We start from the raw sequence: 23,961 nt of genomic DNA on the forward strand, positions 1-23,961 counted from the left end.
TGCTTTAAAATGTCTGCAGACAGTACTTTTAAAATTACTTCTCTCTTCTGCACCTTGACAGGCTGACAGGAATCACAGAGGGGGAAGAGAGACCTACACAGTAATGCAAATCTGGATGAAAAATGAAAAAAATGGTTCCTAAGTGAGGTTTGCACCAATTGGTGTGAAGACTATCCAAAAGAGCTATTTGTGCATATTCTTATTCCAGCTCTGAAAAATACCCTGGTTGGCTGCTCACTTCTCTGGAGCACCAGCAGGACCCCCTGTGCATACGGAGGGTACTCTGCTCCACCTCCAAGGTGGATTAAAGTTCAGCCGTCTGCAGCCATCTATGTTAGCTGTATGCCACCGCTCATTCCATGTTTTCATCGGAGGTGCCTAAACGCTGCGCCTGGTGCTCTCCGGGCATGCGTGCTTATGCCAGGTTGTGGAGCTGGGGAAGAAGTTGCCAGAAACTAGAGAGAAAAAAAAGTGTTTGAGCCTGAAATGATATCCACTTTGTCCCCCTGTGACTCTGGTCAGTGAGGAGATGCTTGTGACACAGATCTGGCTGGCACGGCACATGCAAAGAGCTCTCAGTATTTATCAAAGATCAGCTGGCACGGAGCAGGGAAGGGGGCTGGCATATCAAGCCTTGCCTGCCTGCATCTCTCAGGGTGCCTCGGAGGCAAAGGTAATCCATCCTAAGGACTGCATGACTACAACAAGGTGTGTAAATCCCACCGCACCTGAGCTCATCGTTGTCCTCTCTCGCATTCGGCGTTTGCAGCCCCTCTCCTGCTGGGCCACACCTTGGAGCAGGCTTTTGCCTGGGCTGTTTCTCAGCTTGGCACACGGCTCAGTGACTTGACGTGCTTTGTGCTGAGCTGGGTGCCCGTTGCTATAATTTTACCTGTTTGTGTCCCTTAATCTGTATTTGTTCCCTTGGAAGTGCAGGGAGATACATTAGGGCAGAGGCACTAGGTAAATACCGCCCGCTCCTCTCCCCGCCAGCGCGCCGCGAGCAGCGATTAACCCCGGGTAAACAGAGCCGACTGCCATGGCCACCGGCGAGGCGGGGACAGGGGACCCGCAGCCGCTCCTCCCCGGGTTTGCAGGGGAAATAAAAGCCGGGGCCGTCAGGCACGTTGCGAGAGCAGGACGGCGGCGCAAAGCTGAAGCTCCTGTGGCAGGTGGCCGGTGGCCGGTGGCTGGTGGCACGCTGCCGTGGCCTGGCTGACGGTGCGCCATGGGCGGGATCAGCTGCCACCACTATAAATAGGGCCGACGGCTCGCCGCCCCGGCAAACCGAAAGCTGAACCTCAGAGCGTGGAGGAGACGGCGTGGTCCAGGGTGGGGCGAACGGCACTGAGGAGGAGGTGTGGTGTGGGTGTCCTGTGCTGGGGAGCCCAACGGCATGTGCTTGATGCCAGCGCGGAACCCGTAGGGCTCCAGCAGAACCAGGACGTGGATCACAGCGCTGGGGTGGGACGATAAGGGCTCCTCAGTAGGCGCTGGACGATGGCAGGAGCTCAGGTGGGGCTCCCAGGACCCTTCCCGGAGCCCTCGGTTGGGCCATGCCCCGTCTCTGACTCCGACTCGGACTCTGAGGATGCGGCCGCGGGCAGCGCGGGACCGGGTGCCGGGGCACAGAATCCCTCCCAGGTCATCCACAGCGGCCACTTCATGGTGTCGTCCCCGCACAGCGATTCACTGCCCCGCCGGCGCCATCACCGTACTGAGCCCAAACCGGCTGATCCCCGGAGCATCGACCCGACCCTCACCCGGCTCTTCGAGTGCATGAGCCTGGAGTACAGGTGAGTCCCAGATCTCTCTCTCTCTGGCACGCGTCTCATGGACCCTCTCAGCTCTTTGAAGGCGTGAGGCTGTCTGAGCCCTACTGCCCCTCTGGGAACCTGCTGCTAACTGCCAAAGTGTCCTCATCTTCTTGTCCATTGGGTTGTGATGTACAATCTGCTCAAAAAACGCGATCCTGGGAGGTTTCAGGGAGAAAGAGCTGGTGCTGGGTTGTTGGCCATGGACAACATAGATGAGAAGTTCCTCCTGTCTTCACGTGTAGCTTAACGCTCTTCCACCTTCCAAAGAGCTCTGGAGTCACTGCACCCAGCTGTGGCACCCTCATGGCCAGGTCCTGCAAACTGTGTAGAGCAGCAACAACCCTGTGGGCAGCCAACGCTCAGTCTTTGGCAATCCAGCCCAGAGCAGGAGTCCTGCCTTCCCGTCCTTGATTCTGCCCATGTCCCGAGGTTATTCCAGGACATACAGCAGCACTCAGGGCTGGATGGCGGCACGGGGCTTTGTCCAGGGCCACCTGAAAGCTTTCCCACTTCTCTCCTGCAAAATCAGATGGGTGACTGCATTGTTCCCTCAACCACACAAATCACCCGGGATGCCAGGGGCCTGCTTGTCCCACAGCTCCTTGGTGGCAACAGGAGAGCCTGCATCGTGTCTCTTAGTGCCTTGGTCCACATTCTTGGAGGCAGGTCCCCTCTTTTGCAAAGGCCCCAAGGCTTTGAGTTCTTTCATCAGGGTGACTTGCTCTACTGGCGTCAGTGCAAAACTGCTTGCATAGCTTTCCCAAAATGTCCAGATGAAAACCTGGAATGACGATGTCCTACTGATGCCGCATAAAAACAAAACCTCAGGAAAACAGCCTTGAAGAGTCGCCCATTGCCTTGTTCCGTGCAGGGTGTCATTCAGTTGCTGACCTCTCGGGTATGCCTTGAAGTCCTCAAGTGCTCAACACGATGGAATATGTGGTCACTACCAGAGCAGCCCTGGTGATGCTGGGCACTGGGACAGCACTCCAAGGATACTAGTTGCCACATAGCTGTGTACATCTGGCCCATCGCCACATCCCAGATTGCCCAGGTTTTCCCACAGCCAGTGCAGCACAGCTCTCCTCTGAGGTGCTGGTGAAGCTGGCACTCTGTGGGAGCACGCTGAGCTTCAGCATGGGGTGACCCAGCTGAGGGTCATGCTTCCTGGTCACGTAAGTCACCCCTGAGTGCCAGGCACAGGGAACACTGAAGCACTGGTGGCCCCACTCTCCTTTGCTCTCCCAGCCCCAAACTTGCCTTACTCTGAGCCTTGCAGCTTGGGGCTGGAGGAGCAGACACTGCTCCACCCCAGGGTGCTCAAGCTCTTGACTCCTGAGATGCCCCACAGCCTCCATGCGCCCCTGAGCTCTGGTGCTGCCCAGGCCGAGGGGAAAGGGACAGGGGTGCAAGTGCTTTGGAGTGGCCCATAGCAGCTGTATGCCACCCAGGACTGGCCATTACACTGCAGACAGGGCTCCGTCACTCCAGTTCTCTCTACCCCTTGGACTCTTTCAGGGCCTTGTTTCCCTCCTGCACTGAGCATGGCAATGCACACACCAGTCCTGAGCCCAGCTCCATGGCACACTGCAACTGCAGCTGGACAGTAGCCCTCAGTGAGGAGGATCCACATCAGCTACAAAGCAGTAGTGCCACCACTGATGGCCACCCCGGAGTCCAGAACACTAGATATGTCTCCTGGCTGCTTTGGTGCAAGACTAGGTCTTGCTCAGCACCTGTGGGAGCAGTTCTTGGTCTGCTGTGGAGCCAGGGTAACTGCAGGCCATGGGTTCCAACCAGGGAAATGTTGATATTGGATGTTCTATGAACTTCATGATTGGTTCTTCTCTCTTGGAGTTCCTTCCATCCTTAGACGCACTCCCCCTCCACCTCTCAGCCGTCATGCTCTGCAGCTTGCCAGCACCCTAAAAACAGGATAACAAGCACTGATCAGAGATTAGGTTCAGGTGAACCTGGACCTGTGATGCAGTGCTGGATATGCCTGTCCACAGGTGGGACTGGACTCTGGCTCTAGAGCTGACCACTCTGCTGGCTAGCTGCCGTTCAGGCATTTCTTTTCTCCCTTGGGAAGCCCATGGCAGCTTTGCTAATACATTTTTGACAGACTTGTAAGCAGTAGTTGGAGGAAGGTATCAGAGGGGGGAAATAGACTTTAAAGATACTTGGTGCACCCCTACTTTTAGTTTTATCTGATTTGATACCTCTCTGCATCATCTGCCATTTCACCCCTTCCCTTCCAGCCAGGTTCCTCGGAAGGGGTGTTGGTGCAGCACAGCCTCAGTTGGAGTAGTCAGCCAAATGTCCTCCAGTCTTCAAGGAGTGCATCCACAGTGATGCTGTAGACTAACTCCCTATCAAAGCAGAACCCACAGAGAGGTATCAGTTTGGACGCACCTCTGGAGTTCTTAGTCCAACCCCTGTGCAGGGCAGGGCTAACTCCAAAGCCAGATCAGGTTGCTCAGGGGCATCACTCTGATGGATAGAGAGCAAGGATGGTGAGCCCAGCACCTGTCCACCCTGTCCCACTCTCACAGGAAAGAGTGCTGTCCATGGCTCTAACTGGAGTTTCCCTTGTTCCAGCTTGTGTCTGTTGCCTTTTGTCCTTTCTCGGTGCGTGTCTGAGAAGTGTCTGGCTCCATCTCCTCTGTAGCCTCCTTTGGATAGTTGAAGGCAGTAAGTAGATCCTCTCTTCACCTTCTCTTCTTCAGGCTGAACAAATCCATCACTCACCCTCCTCTTCTGTCATGTACCTTAGGTCCCAACCATCCTCCTCCAGGATCACTCCACTTTGTGAACCTCCCTCTTTTATTGGGGGGCTAGTCTGGACACAATATCCAGACTTGGCCTTAGGAGTGCTGAGTAGAGGGGAGCCATCACTTTTCCTGACCTGATGGTTCAGCTGTGACTGTTGCAGTCACCCATCCCTTGCTGTCTGCGCTCACACCATTTCAAAGGCAATACACTAACTCTCTCTAAACAGTATCATTTTTCAATGGCTGTAGCTGAACTGTCCTTTGGGTAGCTGTAATCCCTCCTCTCTTCGGCATTCCTCTACAGCACTTCACATACGTTTATGGCAGTCCTGTCTCAGCTTGAGCAACCACCCCGAGGATCTGACCCCCATGGGCTGGACTGTGCATCACGCCCTCGCTGGGAAAGAAACACTCTCTCCACATCAAGACTTGCTTCTAAGGATGTCTCAAAAAGAGGCAATCCCCCCCACTGAGGTCTTTCTCCTGAGGGTGGGATAAAGCAGTCCCCAGGCCCTTTGCAGGACTGTCATTTTCCAGGACACTTCCAGCAGCTCTCCTTATGATTCTCTTCCACTCTTTCTTCTCCGCAACATGATGCATTTCTTGAATCCCTTCCTTAGACTGTTATTTCTCCCATGGATGGACCTCCTTGCAGCACGCTTGCTTCTGCCATGTTTCCCCAAAAAGCTGAGCACGTGGAGCTGAACTCCTCCAGGAACTGTTCACACTTTGGCCTTAGCACAACCTCCCCAGCTGAGCAAGTTCTTTCTCCCAATCACCGCAGCGTCACTCCCTGGTGTCCTGCCTTGCAGAGCTGGTCTCCTGGTCTCGCACACCTTCCTGTGACCCATTGCAGGGAATCATTGGGTGACTGACCTGCGGAACTGTTCTCCTGAAGGGAGAAAAGCTGGGTGCAGATGGGAACTGCAAACTGCAGCCACTCATGGTCTTATCTTGCACATGTCTATCTTGTGCTTCGGAAGAAGCCTCCTGTAGCTGTTCCCAGAGTCTTCTCCCCTACAAATAGTCAGAGGGGAGATTTAGCAGGTGGGGACATCAAACTAGTAAGTGACATGGACTATTTACTCTGCCCCTCTTGTGATTTGAAATAAGGCAGGGTTCAACTACACCTTCGCATGACGATTCCCTACTAATTCATCCTCCTGACAAGCTGACAGGAAGCTCTGAGCCTTTCCTAGGAGAACTGGAATTGCTGCTTTAGCTTTGCCATACTCTCTAACTGATCCTCTAATTCACAGTGCCTTAAACACTCATGCACAGGGGCAGAAAGCACTCATGCAGAGACCGCAGCAATGCAGACACTGAGCTACCCTCTCCCCATTTCCTTCTCTTGGGATTAGCCTGCACTTTCCTTTGCCCTCCTGGCAAATTGCTCACCTCAGTTCACTACAGTTCATCAGCATTTGCCCGCAGCCCTACGCACTAGCTCAAACTGGCTGGAGATGACTCGCACCGATGTGGCTACATCCTGACATTGCTGGGTCCACCCGCACCATTCGATGAGGCTTCAGTCTCATCCAGACCTGGGACCGTCTGGGTCTGGCTATGCCCCGGCTGGAAGGAAGTGGGAGGCGAGGGATCGGAGCTCCATGCCGATGGCAGCCCCGGCTTGGCAGATTCCTTTTGGACTTTGCGGTGGGTTGGGCAGCTTCTGCTACGAATCACCCACACAATGGGCAATAGCGGGTCTGGTGAGGGGGGAAGGCTCATGCCCAGGCTGAACCCATCCATGCTGCAGTGTGGTTGTGCTTGTCATTAGTGGCAGGGAGCTGCACACTGTTTCTCTGTCATTTCCCAAGGATTTGGCGCTGATCCTGTTCAAGCAGTGTGCAGAGGAGCTGGGCTGGTGTGCAAGCCTGTTCCCACGCTGATGCACAGTGGGGTCATACCTCCAGAGATCACCAAAATAACGGGCAGTGGAGATGTACCTGGCTTGGCTCACAGCTATCCAGCTTCCTGGACAACTTTGCAAGAGGATTTAAATGATTTCCCTTCTCATCTGGGGCACTTCATGCTCGCTTTGCATGGAGGTAAATGGCTGCCCGAGAGGCAGAGCTGTAAGGGCAGAGGCACTCCTATCTGGGAGTAAATACACAGAGCAGGTCCCTATCTAATCCCCAGAACAGCCTATTAACACCTTTGTTACAACACAGCCCTCGAATTACCCCAGATACACCCATGCATCTCGCTCCCTCCAGAGGCAGCAGCAGAGCTGGAGCAGAAGCATTTTCATCAGCACAACATGGTAAAGAAAAAAGCACATTCAGGTAGTGGAGACTTGAAGCCAGATTTGAACACAGTCATTTTGTGCTTGGGGGCACTTTATAGGAAAGCTGTGGTTAGATTTTTCACATTCTTTCCCAGATTCTGGATTTTAAAACATAAAAAGTCAAGAAAAAACATGACTTTGATAGCAAAATTTGTGAGAAGTTGAACATGAGCTTTTAGGGCTTCCAGGAAAGGCTGTCCTCTTTCAGGCAGCCCAGAGCCAAGCTGTGTCCTGGCAGCCCAGGGAGCCAGGGGGGCTCTGACAGCCCCTCGGGGCTCCTCCCACACTTGTGAAGGCCGAGCAAGCTGGTACCTGCCAGAGGACCCCCAGCTTCACTGTTTCCCTCCCGCTGCTGCCTGTTTCTCTTTGTGCAGCCCTCCATCTCACCGGATCACCCTGCATCTCCTCCTTCCTCCTCTTGTTGTTGATAGAGAACAAAATACTCATTTTGCCACGACAGCTGGGGCCACAACACCTTAAACTGCTGGGCAGGCTAAATGACTCATGAAGCAAACGAGGTGCTACTGGACAAAACAGAGTCAGTGCTGACCCACACCAGGTGTGGTCCCAGGCTGAGCCCTGCTCCCCCCTCACCCCATCCCACAAAGACCCCTTAGTGAGTGGTTGGGATCTGTGTCCCCATTCCTCTGGCAGTGCGGGGCAGCAAGACCCCCAGCCTGTTTGGGGCATCCCAAACCTTTCTCATGGCTCAGCGTGGGGTTTGCATCCATCTCCCTACGGAGATAATTTCAGGGAAGGGTGGGGCCATTTTCAAGGTAAACCAGGGAGCAAAGATCATCCTGATAAGCCCCAAAACTGAAAGGATCGTTAATGGGGAAAAAAGGCGGTTAGTGGCAAAGCCTAAAGGCATCTCCCCTCTGCCTTCCGGTCCCACAGCAACTCCATGGCCACGGCCCCATCAGCCTTGTGCGCGGCCAAGGTGTCCATCTGCGGCCACGGGGCTGCAGTCCATGGGCTCGGGCTGCTCCTTTAAGCTGGCTGTCAGGGCGGGCGGCACCAGCGAGGAGCGTGGCTTGGTAGCCTTGACCGGCAGGATCTGGCCACATGCCCGGGGAAGCCGTCCCTTCCATTGGCTCCTCTGCTTGGCACCACCACATTGTTTGCATTGTGCCAGTGGGGAAAGTTCAAAATCCTGGTGATAGCGGAGTGGCCAGTGTATAGCCAAGTCCTTAACTCTCTGGGGGCTGGAGCCATGGGGACTCAGGTCCTTCCCCAGCCCCTGGGGCCATGGGTTGGGCTGGGTCTCCCTGGGCCACTGTCCCCGTCCACCCCTGCAGGTGGGAGCACCTGCTCCCAGACATGTCCCTGCATCAGGCTCTGGTGCCGGAGGGGTCCTTGTTCCCCACGGTGAGATGGGACAGCAGCGCCCTCCTCTCTCCTCTCCTCTCCTCTCCTCTCCTCTCCTCTCCTCTCCTCTCCTCTCCTCTCCTCTCCTCTCCTCTCCTCTCCTCTCCTCTCCTCTCCTCTCCTCTCCTCTCCTGCACGTTCCCTCCAGCTGCAGAGCTGTGTAGGACCAGCACAGGGCTCTCGCTGCCTGCACTGCTGCCTGTTTGAGCCGCCTGGGTCGAGGACAGCACCCTGCCTGCAACAAGCCACCTGCCCGCTGGGCTGCACGGAGCTCTGAGCCGAATGGCTGAGAGAGGGAGTCCCATTTCCGTGCCGTGCCATGCTGTGCCGTGCTGTGCCGTGGGAGGCAAATTTCAAGGCAGGTTAATGCAGAATCAGCCAGAGTCTTTGCGGGTGCTGAAAGGTTTCACAAGCTTGAATGAACAAGTGTGCAACTTGTTAAAGCATTAGCCAGGTACTGGTCTCATTCCCAGTACCTCCCTGGGGACACAGCTCGAGGGGTCCTTGGGGTGCCCCTGAGGAGATGCTGGCAATGGGGAAATACAGCACCCCTACACCCAGCCCAGCCTCTACCTTTCCTCCTCCCTGCATGTGCTGAGGATAAGTGGGCCTCAAAGCAGCACCGAGATCTTTAAGGGGCAAACTCTTGGCTGTGGAGGGACGTGGGCTTCCCAGGGAGGGGTGCCATGCAGATTCCAGCCTGCTCCTCTCCATGCAGCCAGCATTGCTCCAAGGCCATGCCCTGGTGGGTAGAAGACCTGGGGCAGCTGCTGGACTCGCAGGGAGAGGTGAAAAGGACCCCAAAGTAAGGAAGAGGGACCCCAGCCTCCCCCGTGGAGCTCCTGGGGCAGCAGGACCTCCCCAGCGGGTGCATGCGAGGAAGTCGTGTCCCTTGGCCGGAAGGAAACAGGACAATCAGTCAAATAAGACTGCCCACACTGTGGGTCCCGTTAGGGACATCATTGCCACCACAATGAGCTGCAGAACACGGCTGCCTCTGGGAGCTGGGAAACGGGAAGCAGGGAGCCCAGCTCAGGCTGGGGGCTAGGGTGAGGGGCACAGGTCTGCAGGGATGGGTGTGGAGAAGAGCCCAAGGCAGTGCTGGGCTGAGGGCAGGGCTGGTCCCACTCTCTGCCCATGTTGGGGCACAGGCAAGCGTCCCTTAATGTCCTTAACGTCCTCCAGCTTGCTGTCCTGCCTTCCCAGACCCATGCAGATGGCTGTCCCTGCCTGCCCTGCTGCCTGCGCCTGCCCCCAGCTGAAGGTAGCGTTTCCAAGCCTTGCCTGGCGTTAAAAGGAGAGTCAGAAATAGCTGCCCAAATGCTGCGATGAGGCAAGAGCCACAGCAACACATGTCCCCGGGTGTCTCGCTCGGGCAGGAGACTTCCCTTCCCATCCCCTGGGGCCGGGATGCAGCTGTCCTGGTTGGAGGCAGCGCAGTCCCTCCTCAGAGCTGAGGTTCAAGCCCTGATGAATCAATTCCTCTATGTGCTGTCTTTTAATCCCAGGGGCTTGGAAAGGCTCGTGTGGGTCTGTGAAGTTCACGGTTTAGGTCTGTGCTGCTCTCACGGTGAGCAGGAGCTCAGGGTGCTCCCATGGGTGCTCCATAGGTCCTGGCAAGCAACCTGCAGCGGAGTCACGCGGCTGCACCTGCTCCAGACTTGCCACCAGGCTGGTGGCCCCAGGCATCTCTCGAGGCACAGCCCCCTTGGGAGATCCTCAACTGGGAGGGCTCTGGTATGGTGACCCTCAGCCTTTCCTTTTCTTGGTGTTTTAGTGGGAAGCTGGTGTCTCCAAAGTGGAAGAATTTCAAGGGGCTGCGGCTGCTTTGCCGGGATAAAATTCGTCTCAACAACGCTATCTGGAGAGCGTGGTACATCCAGTGTGAGTACAGGGCCAGACCTCACTCTGTCTGCTGGGAAATGCCAGGTGGGATGGGGCTGGCACTGGGGCAGCGATGTACGGGTGCATGGGCACCCTCCCCCACCCTGGGATGGAGCCATAGGTAAAGCCAGCTGTGTTTTCCCCTGTGCAGATGTGGAGCGGAGGAAGAACCCTGTGTGCGGCTTCATCACCCCGCTGGAGGGGTCGGAGGCTGATGAGCACCGAAAACCAGAGGTAGGGCATGGTGCCTCGCAGCAATTTGGGCCAGGAGCAGGTCTAGGCGGCACAGGTGGGAGCTGGGGATGCGCGGGGAGCAGAGCTCGTTCTGTTTCATAGATTTGCTGGGAAAGGTGTTTCTGACATGGCACAAGGAAACCAGCCCTGGCTGCAGGGTGCTGTGGCTGGGGGGCTCAGCCATGACACCCTGTCCTGCCCCTGCAGGCTGTTGTGCTGGAGGGCAACTACTGGAAACGCCGCATCGAGGTAGTGATGAGGGAGTACCACAAGTGGAGGATCTACTACAAGAAGCGAGTGAGTGATTCTGCCCGTGCTGCTCCCCGCCCCGTGGCAGTGCCAGCGGTGGGACAGGACATCAGCGTGCCCAACATGGAGCCATGCCTGACCAGGAGCGGGACGTGGCAGGCTCTTGCCAGCGTGAGAGGGATGCGGGCTGCCCCCATGGTGCCGGTGGAGGGGAGGTCGGTGGGGACCCCATCCCCAGCTGCCTGCGGTGCTGCGGTGTGCTCCAGCAGCCTGACCTGGGCTGACCGTGCCCTGCTGGGTACACGATCTGGGGCTGGGTTTGGCAGCGCACCCACAGCGCGCGTGTTGAAGTGGGTCAAGCAGGTACACGGCTCACCCACAGCGCTCCGGTGGGGCCGGGATTTGCTGGCATGCTGCTGGCAGCCACGTCTCACCCCGGCAGCACGTGCTGCCAGGCAGGCCGGCTGGCTCCGCGTCACTCCGGGTGCCCGCTCTCAGGCATGCTGGCACCACGACCTTGGCCGCCTGCCATGCGGGGTGGAGCGTGGTCCAGCCTCCTCCCCAGCTACTCGCTCGGAACCGATAAAGGCCAGGGGTGCCACGGGCGGGCAGGGTGCTGGCAGCCTCACACCACCACACACCACTGGTCCGCCGCTGCGGCAGCTGCTCAGCCCAGACCCTGTGGAGTAAAGGCAGATGTGAATTCATGGTGGCCACGCTGAGCACCCCAGGGAACACCCTCCTGAGCATTGATGCCCTCTGCCCTGCCCTGGCTGTGCCCCACACCGTGCCCACCCTGGCTGGGGAGTGATACAGGCTGCCTTCTCCTTCCAGCTCCGAAAGTCCACCCGGGAGGGAGAGCTCTCCAGCCCAAAGCAGGTGAGTCTGCTGGGGAAAGGTGTGGAGGGGGGAAAAGGGGGTTGCAATGTGGACCCCTGCACTGGGCAGCTTGGGAGAAGGGTGGATGAAAGCCCCAGGGCATGACAAACCCAATGGGATGGGACACCAAGCATTTGGGATGCCGGATTCACCCTTCTGGAAGCACCAACATGCCAGCTGTGAAGCTTTGGAGTGATAAATGCTGTGGGGAGCATGGGAGCTGCCAGGGAGAGCAGCTGGGGAGCCAGGCATGGACCCTACCCATGAAAAGTGCCCACCTGGCTCCTTTGCTCCACCTCATGCAGGATGAGGATGTCTGGAGGCCAACAGAGAAATGGTGCAACCAGCTCTTCTGCAATGTGGTGCCCATGCTGCTTGGGGATGAGGAAGAGGAGCCGGGGGGCAGGCAGCACTTCGACTTGGACACCTTCCTCTCAGACATCTCTGACACCCTCTTCACCATGACACAGACGCCCAGCACCCACCAGGCGCTCCCTGAGGATGGTAGGTGCTCCATACTGTCCTCTCACTGGAGGTGAGGAGGTCCAGGCAGGCAGCACGCCCCGTAGCACCTTGCTGCCTCTTGGCTTAGTCCCTGAGAGCTGCCGCCTATGTTCTTTGGGCAGACAGGATCTCCTGGCGTCCCTCCTGCCAGGGCAGGAGGAGGGGATGCTCCTGCCCTGCCTAAAAGGAGTGAGAGTTCCGTTTGGGCAGGGTGGAAGCATCCTCACCTCCACTGGCTCCCCACGGACCAGCCCAGACTGTCCCAGGTGGGATGGGCTGAGCAGCCCAGGGAGCGCTAGCCCGGTGAAGGATCTAGCACCAGACTCCAGGGCAGGGCTGCCAGCCCTCGGTAAGCAATGGGCACGTCCTGCCTTCCATGGCCACTCTTTGCTGCCCTGCCTGGCCAGGTCCCTGGAGGTCCTGCAGCACCAGGCTGGTCCTGCACCAAGGATCAACCTTTCCCTGGTGTTCTTGGGCACTGGATGAGGTCCCAGAGGTGCTGGTGGGCAGAGTGGTGGGGACAGGATGGCCCTGGGTGTCTGCAAGGTGGGTGCCCATCTCCCTGCCCATGCACTGCTACGGGGCAGGGTGCAGCGATGCGGGGTGACGCTGGGGTGCCAAGGAGGGGTGGCAGCCAGGCAGGGGTGAGGGCAGTGGTGGGAGGAGCCCTGAGGGAGAGTCTTGGGAGTGCAGTGGCTGGGCCCCGATGTTGCAGCTCTGCCCTCTTCCAGTGTATGTTGGGAATGCTGACATGATACACCCGGACTTGGCACCCCTGCAGCCCAGCCTGGATGATATGGAGATCTCAGGTAAGAGCCAGTCTGCATGTGGTACCACCTACCACACAGCCCAGCATGCTATGCACCCCATGCAGACGGGGCCAGAGGGTTGGCCAGGCAGCAGCAGGAGCTGCTGGAGCAGACAGAAAGCACTGGACATCCACTGGCATGGAAAAAGCAGTGTGCATGGGTCATGGTGCTGCAGGGCAGGGGCTTGGCATGCCTGACTGCACCTGGGGCAGAGCAATGGCAGGTGAGGAAGGGCCTGGCCAGGAGCTGTGGGAGGGGATTTCTACAAAGGCTCTTTCCAGGAGTGCCAAACCACCTCGTTTTGGCTGCAGACAGAGAAAGGACAATTGGCCCACCCAAGAAAGAGGAAACCTCTAGAGAGCGTGTTCTGTGCTGTTGTGCCCCCTCCTTACCCCACTCCCTGGCCAGTCCCGGGCTGAGCAGCCCAGGGACTGGATCAGAGCTGAGACCGCGTGCTGGGCTGTGCTGTGTCCTCTGGGGACAGGTCACCGTCCCTGCCAGGCTGGCCTAGAGATAAACATGGCACTGGTGTCCAGCTGGGGCAAGAGGGACACTGTGAAACAGACAGTGGCAGCTTCCTCCCATGGGGCTGCCACCAGTGCTGCCATGCCGGCTTTGAGCCATGAGTGTCCATGAGCACCGTGGAGTCAGCTGGGACACATCCTGGTACCAGCTGTGCTGTGCAGTGTCCCTGTATGCCAGGGCAGGCACTGCTGGGACCAGCTTTGCCTTTGAAAGTGCCAGGGCTGGTGGCCTGGGCACACTTTGCAGGGTGGGAGCTGGTGTGGGCTGGTGCCTGAAGCCCTCCCAGCTACTGCTGGTGGCCTCAGGCAGCAGCAGCATCTCTAGACCCCTCTGTGCATCTATAAGCACCCTGCAAGCTCCACGGCCAGTCTCCACTTCCTTCGGTGGGAGGAAACGAGGGTGCTTGCACCATACAGCTGAGGGATGATGCAAGACCAGATGCTGGTGGGGAGCAGGCTGGGGCACTCTAATGTGCCAGGGCAGGCGGTGGGAAGGCTCTTGCCAGCCCCCCTCAGCTCATTCCCCCCAGAGGTCCCATCAGGGTGAGCTGTGCTGGGAAGAAGGTCTGTCCCCGCTGCTGGCCCTTTGCCTCCTGTCCCCAGGTGCCCCATGTGGGAGGTGGGACAGCTCCAAAAGGGTCAAACTGATAATTGTCAGTGTCCCTTATCCCTAGATGTCCTGCATGGTGCTGGAAAGCTGCACCAACCCCTTTCAAGCAGCACCTTGCCGCAGCGGTGTCACAACAGCAGCCCCAGCACGTCTCTTTGTGGGCCAAGCTGCCGTTTCTGCAGTTGGCATGGCACGGTCCTGCGCTCAGCAGGAAATGGCAAGTGGCATGGTGGCGCCCATCTGGACCCATATATCTCTATGAGCAGCGAAGCTGTCATTTTTTTCCTGGGGAAAAGGCCTCCATTTTGCTCCAGGGTGCTGCCTGGGAATGGGTTGGGTCTTACTGCAAGCCACTAAATCGCAGGAAAGCATCCCTTCCTGTTATGCCCATACACAGCGGTTCCGCATGGGGGGGGACTGCGGGGGCTGGGGAGGATCCCAAACCCAGATGGGGTCTGGGATGGCATCCCAGGTGTGACTTGTTGTCTGCCGAGACACGGGCTGCTGAGAGAGGCTTGTGTGTCCCGGGGCAGGGCAGCACCCTGTGGGGTGCTCCGAGACTTGTGGGTGGGAGTTTTGTCCCAGACATGGCATTTCCTGGGCATGGAGCAGCTCGCCCCAAGGACGAGAGTCCTGCGACAGCCAGTGCTGCATGTGCGCGAGCGATGTGTATGCTGGTGCAACGCGGGTGTGTGCTGGGCTGCGCGGGTGTGCGGGGCAGAGGTGTAGCAGCAGAGAGGTGTGCACACACCATGCGGTGGGCAGTGCCGGGGGTGTGTACCCACAGGGCTGTGGGAGGAGTGGGGAGAGGAGATGGGGTTGAACGCTGGGTGCCAGAACTGCAGGTGCCAGCCAACCCAATTGTGTCCCCAAGGCCACCTTTCTAGCAGGGTGTGCAATGGCTTTTTGTGGCTTGGGAGCAGGGATCCCCCCCGGCAGCCTTGTGCCGAGCACTATGGTTCAAGTGTGCAGGGTGGGCGCCGCGACGGGTGGCACAGGGCTCCCGCAGGGTCACATGGCTGTCACCGTGTCTGGTGGCTGTGGCAGAGCTCGGCGCCTGTCAGTCAGTGTGTATAAACCAATCCCAAAATGAGGAAGCACCTCATGTCTGCAGCGGGTGCGGGAGCGTGGTGTGGGGCGGATGGAAAAGTTCTGACAGCGGAGGCGAGGGAGCAGCCTGGCCCCGTGCCCTGCTGGCACCGTGCTCCAGGTAGGACCCGCACCGGTACTGGGGAGCTGGGGTCTGGGCTGGCCTTCCTGTGGGGTGGCATCGCCCCGCAGCACTGCAGGGCTCTCCCAGAGCCCGGGGCCAGCACTGGAGGGTCCTTGGTTTGGGAAGGGGCTCTGTAGCCCCAAATCCTTCTGAGAGCAGCCCCAGGTTTGAATGTGACGCCAAAGGCATGGTATGCCGACTGCACGGACTCTTCTCCCTCGAGCAGCAGCATGCCCTGGCCACACCGCACAGCCTGGGAGCAGGTCAGGGTGATGCGACGGTGGAGAGGAGAATGGGCAAGAGCTGTGGGGTGGAGAAGGGGCAGGAGAAAGGAAGGACAGGGTGTCTGGGGGCTGCCAGCTGCCACGTGGGGCAGCATCCACCATCCATCCCTGCAGCACAGCGAGAGGCACAAGAGGAATCGAATCTGCAGAGCTGGGCACCAGAAATGCCTATAAATACCCACAGAGCTTCAGTGCTGGTGGCAGGGGATGGCATGGTGAGGGACAGTGGAGTGCTGGGGGCAATGTGGAGCTGGTGCGGCACCCTGAGAGGCTGAGACCCTGCCTGGCAGCACCGCGACTCAGGCTGAGTGCAGGCCATGGAGGGGCAGGGGTGGCTCTGCCATGCTCCTGGGCATTCACTGGGCAGGGGGAAGGGGCGGTCTGAGGGCTCAGCAGGGCAGCTCAGCGGTGGTACTGCCCCATCTCGCACCGGTGTTACCCTCAGCTGGCAGCACATGGCTCTGTCGGAATCATCACCATGCTCAGCCCCATGGCATTCCTCTCTGCTGGCACAATTGCTCCTCGGGTGTAGATTCAAAAGGGTCTCAGGCCTTTGCGGGGCTCAGCCAGGGCACCCCAGGAGATGGAGCCTGCTCCAGAGTCCTTGCAGCATGCCAGTGCCCATGGCACATGCCAGGCAGGCAGATCCAGTGTGTGAGTTCAGCCAGGCTCTCCTGCAGCAGCACGAGGCCTGGAGGCAGCAATGCTCACACCAGTTGAGGGGTTGGGAGAATGGGAGCATCCGGAGGGCATGCAAGCGCCTGTGTCCTGGGGCAGCTGCTTGGGGACAGAGCCTGTGCCAGGGGCTGCTGGGCAGCTGCCTGCAAACCCAGCCAGCACTCCTGCTCCGTCCTACGCGGAAGCATCCAGCAGCCCCATTCCCACCGCACAGTCATCCTCTCCAGGGAAAACCCTCCCGGTGGCGATGCCCGAGCCAGCCCTGGCACAGGCAGTGGCAGCGCCGGCACCGAGCTGACGTGTGAGTGGGGCTGATGTGCCCGGGGAGCTCATTTCACCAGGGAGGCAGCTGCCCGAAGTGTCAGGCCAGCCCTTTGCGCCACAGCGTCTGGGCCTGCGGAAGGAGCAGGGTTGTGGGAAGGGGAGAGGAAGGGAGAGGGAGTCACGGCAGGGTCATGGGGCTTGGCTTCGGGAAGGCTATGGGATGTGGTTAGCCACAGGCTGCACGCATGGCAGTGCTGGGGCAGGGAGATGAGCACTCACCGTGACCTGTGGGGACTGTCCCCCGTGGCTTGGGGATGCTATGACCTGCTCCTCCGAGCCCTCCCGCCGTGGCTGCCCACAGCCTGGGTGTTGTGGTCCCTGCCGCAGCCGGGGCTGGTTCAGGAGGAGGGGGACAGCCATGCACCTCACCGTGAGTAGCGCTGGAGCACGTGGCGCCCAGCTGGGTGTCAGAGACAGGGACCTCACCCTTGGGTGGCACCCCGGGCGGGTTTTCCTGTCCCCATGCATGTGGCAAGGCTGGCCCTGGGCGCATGGGCTGCCTCTTCCCTCCACGTTCTGGCGTTTCACAACGTGGGCACCAAATCTGCTGGCGGAGCTGCCCCAGCCCCACAAGGTGAGGGCAGGACTGGCAAATCTGTGGCAGTGCTGGTGATGGGGCACAGCTCCCCCCGGCATGACCCGGGGCTTGTCACCCCTCTCCAGGAAGGTCCCCTCATCCCCCTCACTCTGTTTCCACTTGGCCCTGCAGATATTTTCAGCGGCCACCGACCACCGCCACCGCAGACACAACCAGGCTACCAGGAGCCGCCCTGCTTCGTGCCCATGGCCGAGCCCCTGTTCAGCAGCGGGGGGTCCCTGATGGGCACGCGGGGGCTGCCCACCAGCCCCGAGGCCCCGCTCCCACCTGGCACCCTCCTCCAGGTGAGCGGGACCCCGGCCCGCGGCCTGCGGCTGCCGGTGCCCCAGCCACCCCCCCTGACCCTCCCGTGTCTCCCGCAGCCCGGCGGTGCCTGCCAGCTCAGCCTCCACGGCGCCTTCCTGGCCCCCGAGCTCCCCCCGGCCCCCCTGCCCCCCGAGCCCCCTGCCGCAGCCCCTGGCAGCCTCAGTTCCCAGCTCCGACACAAGCCCCTGCTGCAGTACGGTCTCCCGGGCAAGTGCCTCGGCCTGGAGCCGTCGGGACCCCCCTACACCCCCCCCGGCCCATCCCCCGGTGCGCCGCTGCTGGGCCCAGACCCCCCGTTCTCCCCTGCCTCAGCGCCCCGCTCCAAGTTCCCCTATGCCGGCTCGCCCGGCCCCTCGTTCCTTGCCCACCCCACCTCCCCTCTCTCGGTGCCCTGCTTTGCCCCCCATGCCCCAGGGCTGGGCTACACCATGGGCATGGTGCCCTCGGGGTACCCCGGCCCAGCCGCCCCCCAGCTACTGCCCCCCGCCCTCCTGGGCGACCCCAGGTTTGCCCCCCCCAAGGGGCTGCCCCAGAGTGGGGGCGGGCAGCCGAAGGCGAAGCCCGGCGGCACCAAGGCAAAGAGGCTGCCGGGACCCCCCGCGCCGCCCCACCTGGCCGTGCCCAACCCCTGCCTGAGCCAGCTGCTGACCACAGGTAATGGGGCCGGGGGGCTGCGGGGGGACGCAGGAGCGGCCGGTGGCAGGGGAGGATGCTATGGGGAGGATTGGAAGGGCCCCGCTTTCTCTCCCGGGTTAAGACGCTGCAGATGCTGGGCAAAGCACATGGCTGTCCCCACAGCGGGGCAGTGCCAAACCTGGGGGGTGAAGCTGTGTCTGGGGGAGCACCCTGGCCTCAGCAGCCCCTGGAGGGAGAAAGGGCCCAGGCGGCCCCAGGGCTTGGCCACAGGCACCGCTGCAAAGTCCCAGTGTCCCCAGCCTGGGCTCCATGGCCTCCCACGGATGGGCTGAGGGGTCATCAACATCCTGCCCAACTTGCTTCCCGTGCCTGCGATGGGACAGGTCCCACCGAGGCTGTCATGTCCGGCCTGTGCGTGGCTGGGAATGGGCTGGGGGTCCCTGCCTGCACGAAGGCTCCCAAGGACATCCCCGCTGCAGAGAGCAAAGGCACCTCTCCCCAGGGGCTGCTTCACCCTTCTCTGGGGCAGACAGGCAGGGCAGGGGCCGCAGCAACGCCGATGCAGGGGCTGGCGGTCCCGTGGGATAGGAAAGGTCAGCCCAGCTCCAACAACCTCATGCAGCAGCACCCTTCTGCTCCCTGCCCTCTTGCAGCCAAGCAGGAGCCATCCCTGGATACCCCAGGCCTGATGGGCACAGGACTCATACCCACGTCCCCTGTCTCCCCGGTAAGCACTCGCCAACCCCCCAGGTTGGGAATTGCCCCCCGTCTCAGGCAGTAGCCTCTCCTGCTCGCTGGGGCAGGGTAGAGCCACACTATGGCAGGTGGGGAGATGGGGCTCTGGGGGGGTCACCCACTGCAATATGGGGTGGGACAGGCATGGGGTGAAGGAGGGGGCACCAGGATGTCACCTGAGTGTTTTCTCCTGTAAAAGAATCAGGGCAGAGTGGGAAAGACCCTGCTTGCAGGGGTCCTTACCCTGGCAATGCTGCCCTGGGGCGATGGGACTGGGGCTGCCCCCGCAGATGGTGGGATGTCCCATGGGGACAGGGCTGCATGTCCCCCCTCCCTGGTCCCCTCACTGGTGTTTGGCTCTCAGTGCCCAGGCACCGACCGACTGAAGGGGAAGGTCCGGTCCCCAGCACGCGTGGGCCGCTGGCCCCCTGACCTCCTGCTACCCTCTGCCTTCTCCCAGCAGCAGAGCACTGTCCCCGACGTCCCTGCCACCTTCCTATCCAGAATGGCCCAGCTGAGTCCAGGGCTGGCTCCTGGCTCCAGCCCTTCCCAAGCGGTGCCGGTGCCGGTGCCGCTGGCAGGCACCCAGCCAGGCCCACTGCTGGTCCCCAAGGCAGAGCGGCTGTCACCCACCTCGGCTTGCGGTGAGTCTCAGGCACCCCAAGGAGCTCCACAGGACACCATGTTTCCTGCAGGGAGCATGGACCAAACGTTGTAGGAACACTTCATTTCAGCTTCAATCCCAGCTATTTACATTTACCCAGCTGAGCCTGGATTTCTTTCTCTGGTGGAGGGCACAGCCCCTTCACCTGCCTCCTCCTCCAGGGGCAGAAGCAGGAAAAGACAAAAAAGAGCAAAATGTCAGACTGTGGTTTTGAAAACCCAGAGCTTGGTTTTCAAGCAGGAAGCTTTCATCTGCAGAAACCAGAGTGGCAGCTGGAAACCAGGCTCTGGTGGTGTTCCCAGTTTCAGTTTGGTGCTGCAGCTCGCAGCCTTGCTGCCCTCGGGACTAGTGATTTCCACCCCAAGAAACGCCGGGAATTTAAAATGTCACATCCCAAATGTTCCCATTTCTGAGCAGCTGTAAAATGAGTGGGATCTGGGATAAGGCAAAGTGATAAGACGTGGTTGGATGCTGGACCACAGCATCCGTGTCAGCTGGGTGGGGTGGCTGCCCCGGGGCCAGGGCAGCGCTGCAGGCTGCTCCTCTCTGCCTGTCCCAGCGCGGACCCTGGTGTCAGCCCGTCACAAGGGGCTGCTGCTGCTGCTGCTGCTGCTGCGCCTCTCCCCAGAGCATCACCTTTCCTTTTCCAGGCAGCGACTGGCCCAAGCCGGGCCAGGCTTCCCCAGGACCTGCTGTGGGGCTGGGTGCTGGCATCACCCTGCACCACCCTGTGTCCCGGCGGGGCAGGCCTGAATCCAGCAAGGTACGGCAGGAGAAAGCGCTGCCTTCGCTGTGGGGGTACCATCCCCATATGCATCCCCCTTTTCTGCTGCCCCCCAAACTCCCCCCCCCCCTTGCTGCAAGGTTTGGGCCCCCCCATCCCCAATGGGGCAGGTGGCCAAGGGCCATCCCCACTGCCAGGAGCTGCCTGACAGCGCTTGCCCACAGATGGAGAGCCGCCGCATCACACACATCTCCGCCGAACAGAAGAGACGCTTCAACATCAAGCTGGGCTTCGACACGCTGCACAGCCTGGTGAGCACGCTGAGCGCCCAGCCCAGCATCAAGGTGAGCGCCTAGGGCTGCGTGGACCCACCCTGGGCACGCAGGGACATGGTGTGTCACCAGGGATGCTCCGTCCCTGGTCTGCCCCTGTGCACGGGGCTCCTGCCCTGCACCCCAGCCCCTGCGAGCCCACACCAGGCATGTGGAGACCTGCGCGGTGCAGCCATGCCAGGGTGGTCTGGGGTCTGGAGCCTGTGGCAGAAGCCGCCAAAGCTCAGCAGCGGGGAACACCGCACCTCGTGCTGCCACCCCACCGCATGAAGTGCCAGGTGCCCCACGCCCTGCCCACCCCGGGGCCTCCCTTCGCCATCTCACCCCTGCGGCCCCGCAGGTCAGCAAGGCCACCACCTTGCAGAAGACAGCCGAGTACATCTGCAAGCTGCAGCAGGAGCGGGCAGCCCTGCAGGATGAGGCACAGCGGCTGCGGGAGCAGATCGAGGAGCTCAACGGCTCCATCAAGTAAGAGAGGCATGGCCAGGGGAGGCGGGAGGGAGCCACTGCCTACATCAGGGTAGCCAAGCAGGGCAAGCGGCAGCAGGACACGGCAAGTCTCCTGAGCACCTCCCAGGACCTGGATTTGACTCTGTGCCCCCTCAAACCCTGTTTCCAGGGTGAGGGATGCTCAAGACGCAGTGCTGTGTGGGACCAGAGTGTGGGGCCGTGCCCCACAGCTACCCTGGGAGGGGGACACTTCCTGCCCAGCTCCGCTGAGAGCTGGGGTCTTGCCAGACCCCCTCCCCACCGGGTCGCCCCTGTGGCCCCCAGGCTCCTGAACATGGACCCATGTACTGCTTGTGCCCTACAGCCTGTGCCAGGAGCAGCTGCCCGCCACGGGTGTGCCCATCACACACCAGCGCTTCGACCAGATGCGCAGCATGTTCAACGAGTATGTCCGCTCCTCCACACTGCAGAACTGGAAGTTCTGGATCGTATCCTTTGGGGCCAGCGCCTGCTGCTTGCTCTGACCCCTCCACCAAACATCGGGTCCTCTGGTTAACCCACTCCTTCCTGGTCTGGCGGGTCCCTCTAGCTCGAGAGCCTCTGGGGACTAAGGGGAAATGTTTTCCAGTCAAAGGCACATGGTGGGAACATGCCGAGATGCTGTGGTTAGGAGGAAGCTTCTGTTACAAGGATGCAAATGGAGTAGGAGTAAATGGTCGGTCCTCAGGGAAAAGAAAAGTCACCAGCAGAGCTGAGCTCGTGCAGGGAAGAGCTCCTGGTGACATGGGACTTGCTCTGAGAGGCAGCAGCCATCAACTAGGGATTAGACACAAAGCTGGGGACATGATGGCTTGGCCTTGGTAGCCACGTGGCATACTCTGGAAACCCAGGTGTGCCCACGCCCAGGACACAAGTCCGGGCTCCACACGGTGCAAAGGATGGAGGGGATCAAGGGCCAGGGAATGGGTGGTCAAAGGACTGGACCTGCTTCTCCATACACAGGGATTAGACAGACTGGGACCATTAAGCCTGCAGAGACTGTGAGGTCTACACAATCCCAAGTGGCAGGGGGATGGGCAGGCCTTGCTGCCCACACTCTGATCCAGTGCAGGCAGCCCAGGCAAGGCAGAGGTGGCTCCTGACGCAGAGTTCGGGAGCGCTGTGGAGCTCCTTCCACAGGACACTGGGGATGCTAAAGCTGACATGGGCTCCAGGACATGGTCACAGTGGAGGTATCTGCTGTGGATTCCCACATGCACAGAATCACCCATCCCCAGCGATGGTCCCTGCAGGCTGGGAGCACCAGGAGAGCACACTGGGCACGCTGGTGGTGTGCCCTGCTCCTGGGCACTCCAGAGGACACTGCGCTGGCTCCTTGATCTGCTCTGGAAGAGTTGTCTCATGTCTAATCAACCATTTCTGGCAGCCTCAGTCGTGACAGGGGTTACACAGCTCTCCCACTGCCTGCCCTGGGTGACGCTCAGGTCCCCATCACCCCAGCAGTATGGGCTGGTGCCCAGCGTGGCACTGCGCTGAGGAGGGCACCCGGCAGGTCTGCCGCATGGCGAGGCAGGGAGCTTTGTCCTGCTGCCTGTAGGAGGGTGCTGCCCACACCTGGTGGTTGGGAGACCATGGCCTTGGCAAGGCTGGTCCTTAACTCCGCTGCTCCTATCAGTTCAGTATCATCATCCGGCCCCTCTTCGAGTCTTTCAACGGCATGGTCTCCACGGCCAGCATGGAGAGCCTCACCCAGACGTCTCTCGCCTGGCTGGACCAACACTGCTCCCTCCCAGCACTTCGACCGAGTAGGTGGCTCTTCTCCTGTCTGTGCACCCTGAAGAAGCCGAGTTGGCCCACTGGCATGGGCTGACGGAAAAGCAGAGGGGAAAAGGACGGGAGGGTCCTGGGGGGCAGTGGGGGTAGCACTGCACCACTCTTCTGCTGCACGGGAGGGAAGCACCCGCGGGACGTCTTGGGGCTGCGTGCTCAGTGCTTTTCTGTACTCCTTTCACACCTGCGCTTCAGCTGAGCTGGCTGCTGCTGCCCTAACCCAAGAGCCCAGGTCCTGGCTTGGCAGAGCCCTACAGGGTTGGTTTTGCTCTTTCTGCTGGGGACGGTGGCAGGGAGCCTTGGTGCCGTTCCAGGGGCTGGAGTGGGGACAGGAAGAGCCATCTTCCCCAGGATGGGTTAACCCGGGCCTCTTCCAGCCCCCAAGGCGCGGGGGGTGGGGGGGGAGCTGACATGTACCATGTCTCCCTGCAGCCGTCCTGAGCTCCCTTCGACAGCTGAGCATTTCCACCTCCATCCTGAGCGACCCGGCCTGCATCCCCGAGCAGGCGACGCGGGCAGTGGCGGGGATGGCAGGGATGAGTCGTGGCGGCGGCTCCTCCTAGCTGCCCCCCAAGGGGCTTTCCCAGCCTTGCTACGACCCTCGGTGCTGCCAGACGAACGCCCACCAACGCCAGCGAGGTGCCCCCAGTGGGGCTGCAGGGCCACCACGACCAGGCTGCTGGAGCACGGGGCAGCACTGGCCGGCAGCAGCCTGGGGCTGTGGGGGTCCCTCTCCCATGGGCACCGGCTCGGGGGGGGGGGGTCCCTGCTGCGGTAGGGGTGGGGGCCTGCACCCCAGGGCCTGCCAGGCCCCCGAGCGGCTGGCGCAAGGTGGAGCCCTGGCACCCTCGGCCAGGAGGCCTGGCCACGGGGAGCGCCTGGCGGGGCCCGGCCCTGCCGCCTGATAAAGGACTCGCTCTGCCCACGGGCCCAGCCTGGTTCTTCCTGCCCCGGGTCTGCTCTGGGGCAGGGCTGGGGAGCAGGACCGGGAGGGATGGGCAGGAATGGGCAGGGGCGGGCAGGGTGAGGGCAGGGATGGGTGGGGGAGTGAGGGCAGGCGGAGGGGGGTGGGCAGTGGTGGACAGGGTGTGAGGGCAGGGGCGGGTAGGGGGGTGTGGGCAGGGGTGGGCAGGATGTGAGGGCAGCGGCAGGCAGGGGGTGAGGGCGGGGGCAGGCAGGGGGTGAGGGCGGGGGCAGGCAGAGAGCTGAGGGCAGGCCCGGAGCGGAGCAGTACCACCTCCCCGC

At 60.7% G+C, this 23,961-nt stretch overlaps 1 protein-coding gene across 4 annotated transcripts; it reads left to right on the forward strand.

The window, feature by feature from the left end:
* Nucleotides 1-1,348: 1,348 nt before the first annotated feature.
* Nucleotides 1,349-23,641, forward strand: MLXIPL (MLX interacting protein like). 4 transcript variants are annotated; one of them, XM_075771642.1, is made up of 17 exons: nt 1,349-1,796; nt 10,027-10,133; nt 10,285-10,367; nt 10,575-10,664; nt 11,451-11,495; nt 11,801-11,999; nt 12,731-12,808; nt 17,151-17,323; nt 17,402-17,999; nt 18,635-18,708; nt 19,177-19,360; nt 20,031-20,143; nt 20,329-20,448; nt 20,777-20,904; nt 21,251-21,374; nt 22,562-22,691; nt 23,149-23,641. In XM_075771642.1, the coding sequence occupies exons 1-17, from the start codon at nt 1,501-1,503 to the stop codon at nt 23,277-23,279; spliced, it is 2,673 nt and encodes an 890-aa protein (XP_075627757.1). In that variant the 5' UTR covers nt 1,349-1,500; the 3' UTR covers nt 23,280-23,641. The 4 variants fall into 4 exon arrangements, with proteins under 4 accessions (XP_075627757.1, XP_075627758.1, XP_075627756.1 ...); XM_075771643.1 differs by having other exon boundaries at nt 19,180-19,360; XM_075771641.1 differs by having other exon boundaries at nt 17,151-17,999; nt 19,180-19,360; nt 23,149-23,425.
* The last annotated feature ends 320 nt before the right edge of the window (nt 23,642-23,961 follow it).

Source organism: Balearica regulorum, chromosome 19, assembly GCF_011004875.1.
Source record: "Balearica regulorum gibbericeps isolate bBalReg1 chromosome 19, bBalReg1.pri, whole genome shotgun sequence".
Lineage (NCBI taxonomy): Eukaryota > Metazoa > Chordata > Aves > Gruiformes > Gruidae > Balearica > Balearica regulorum.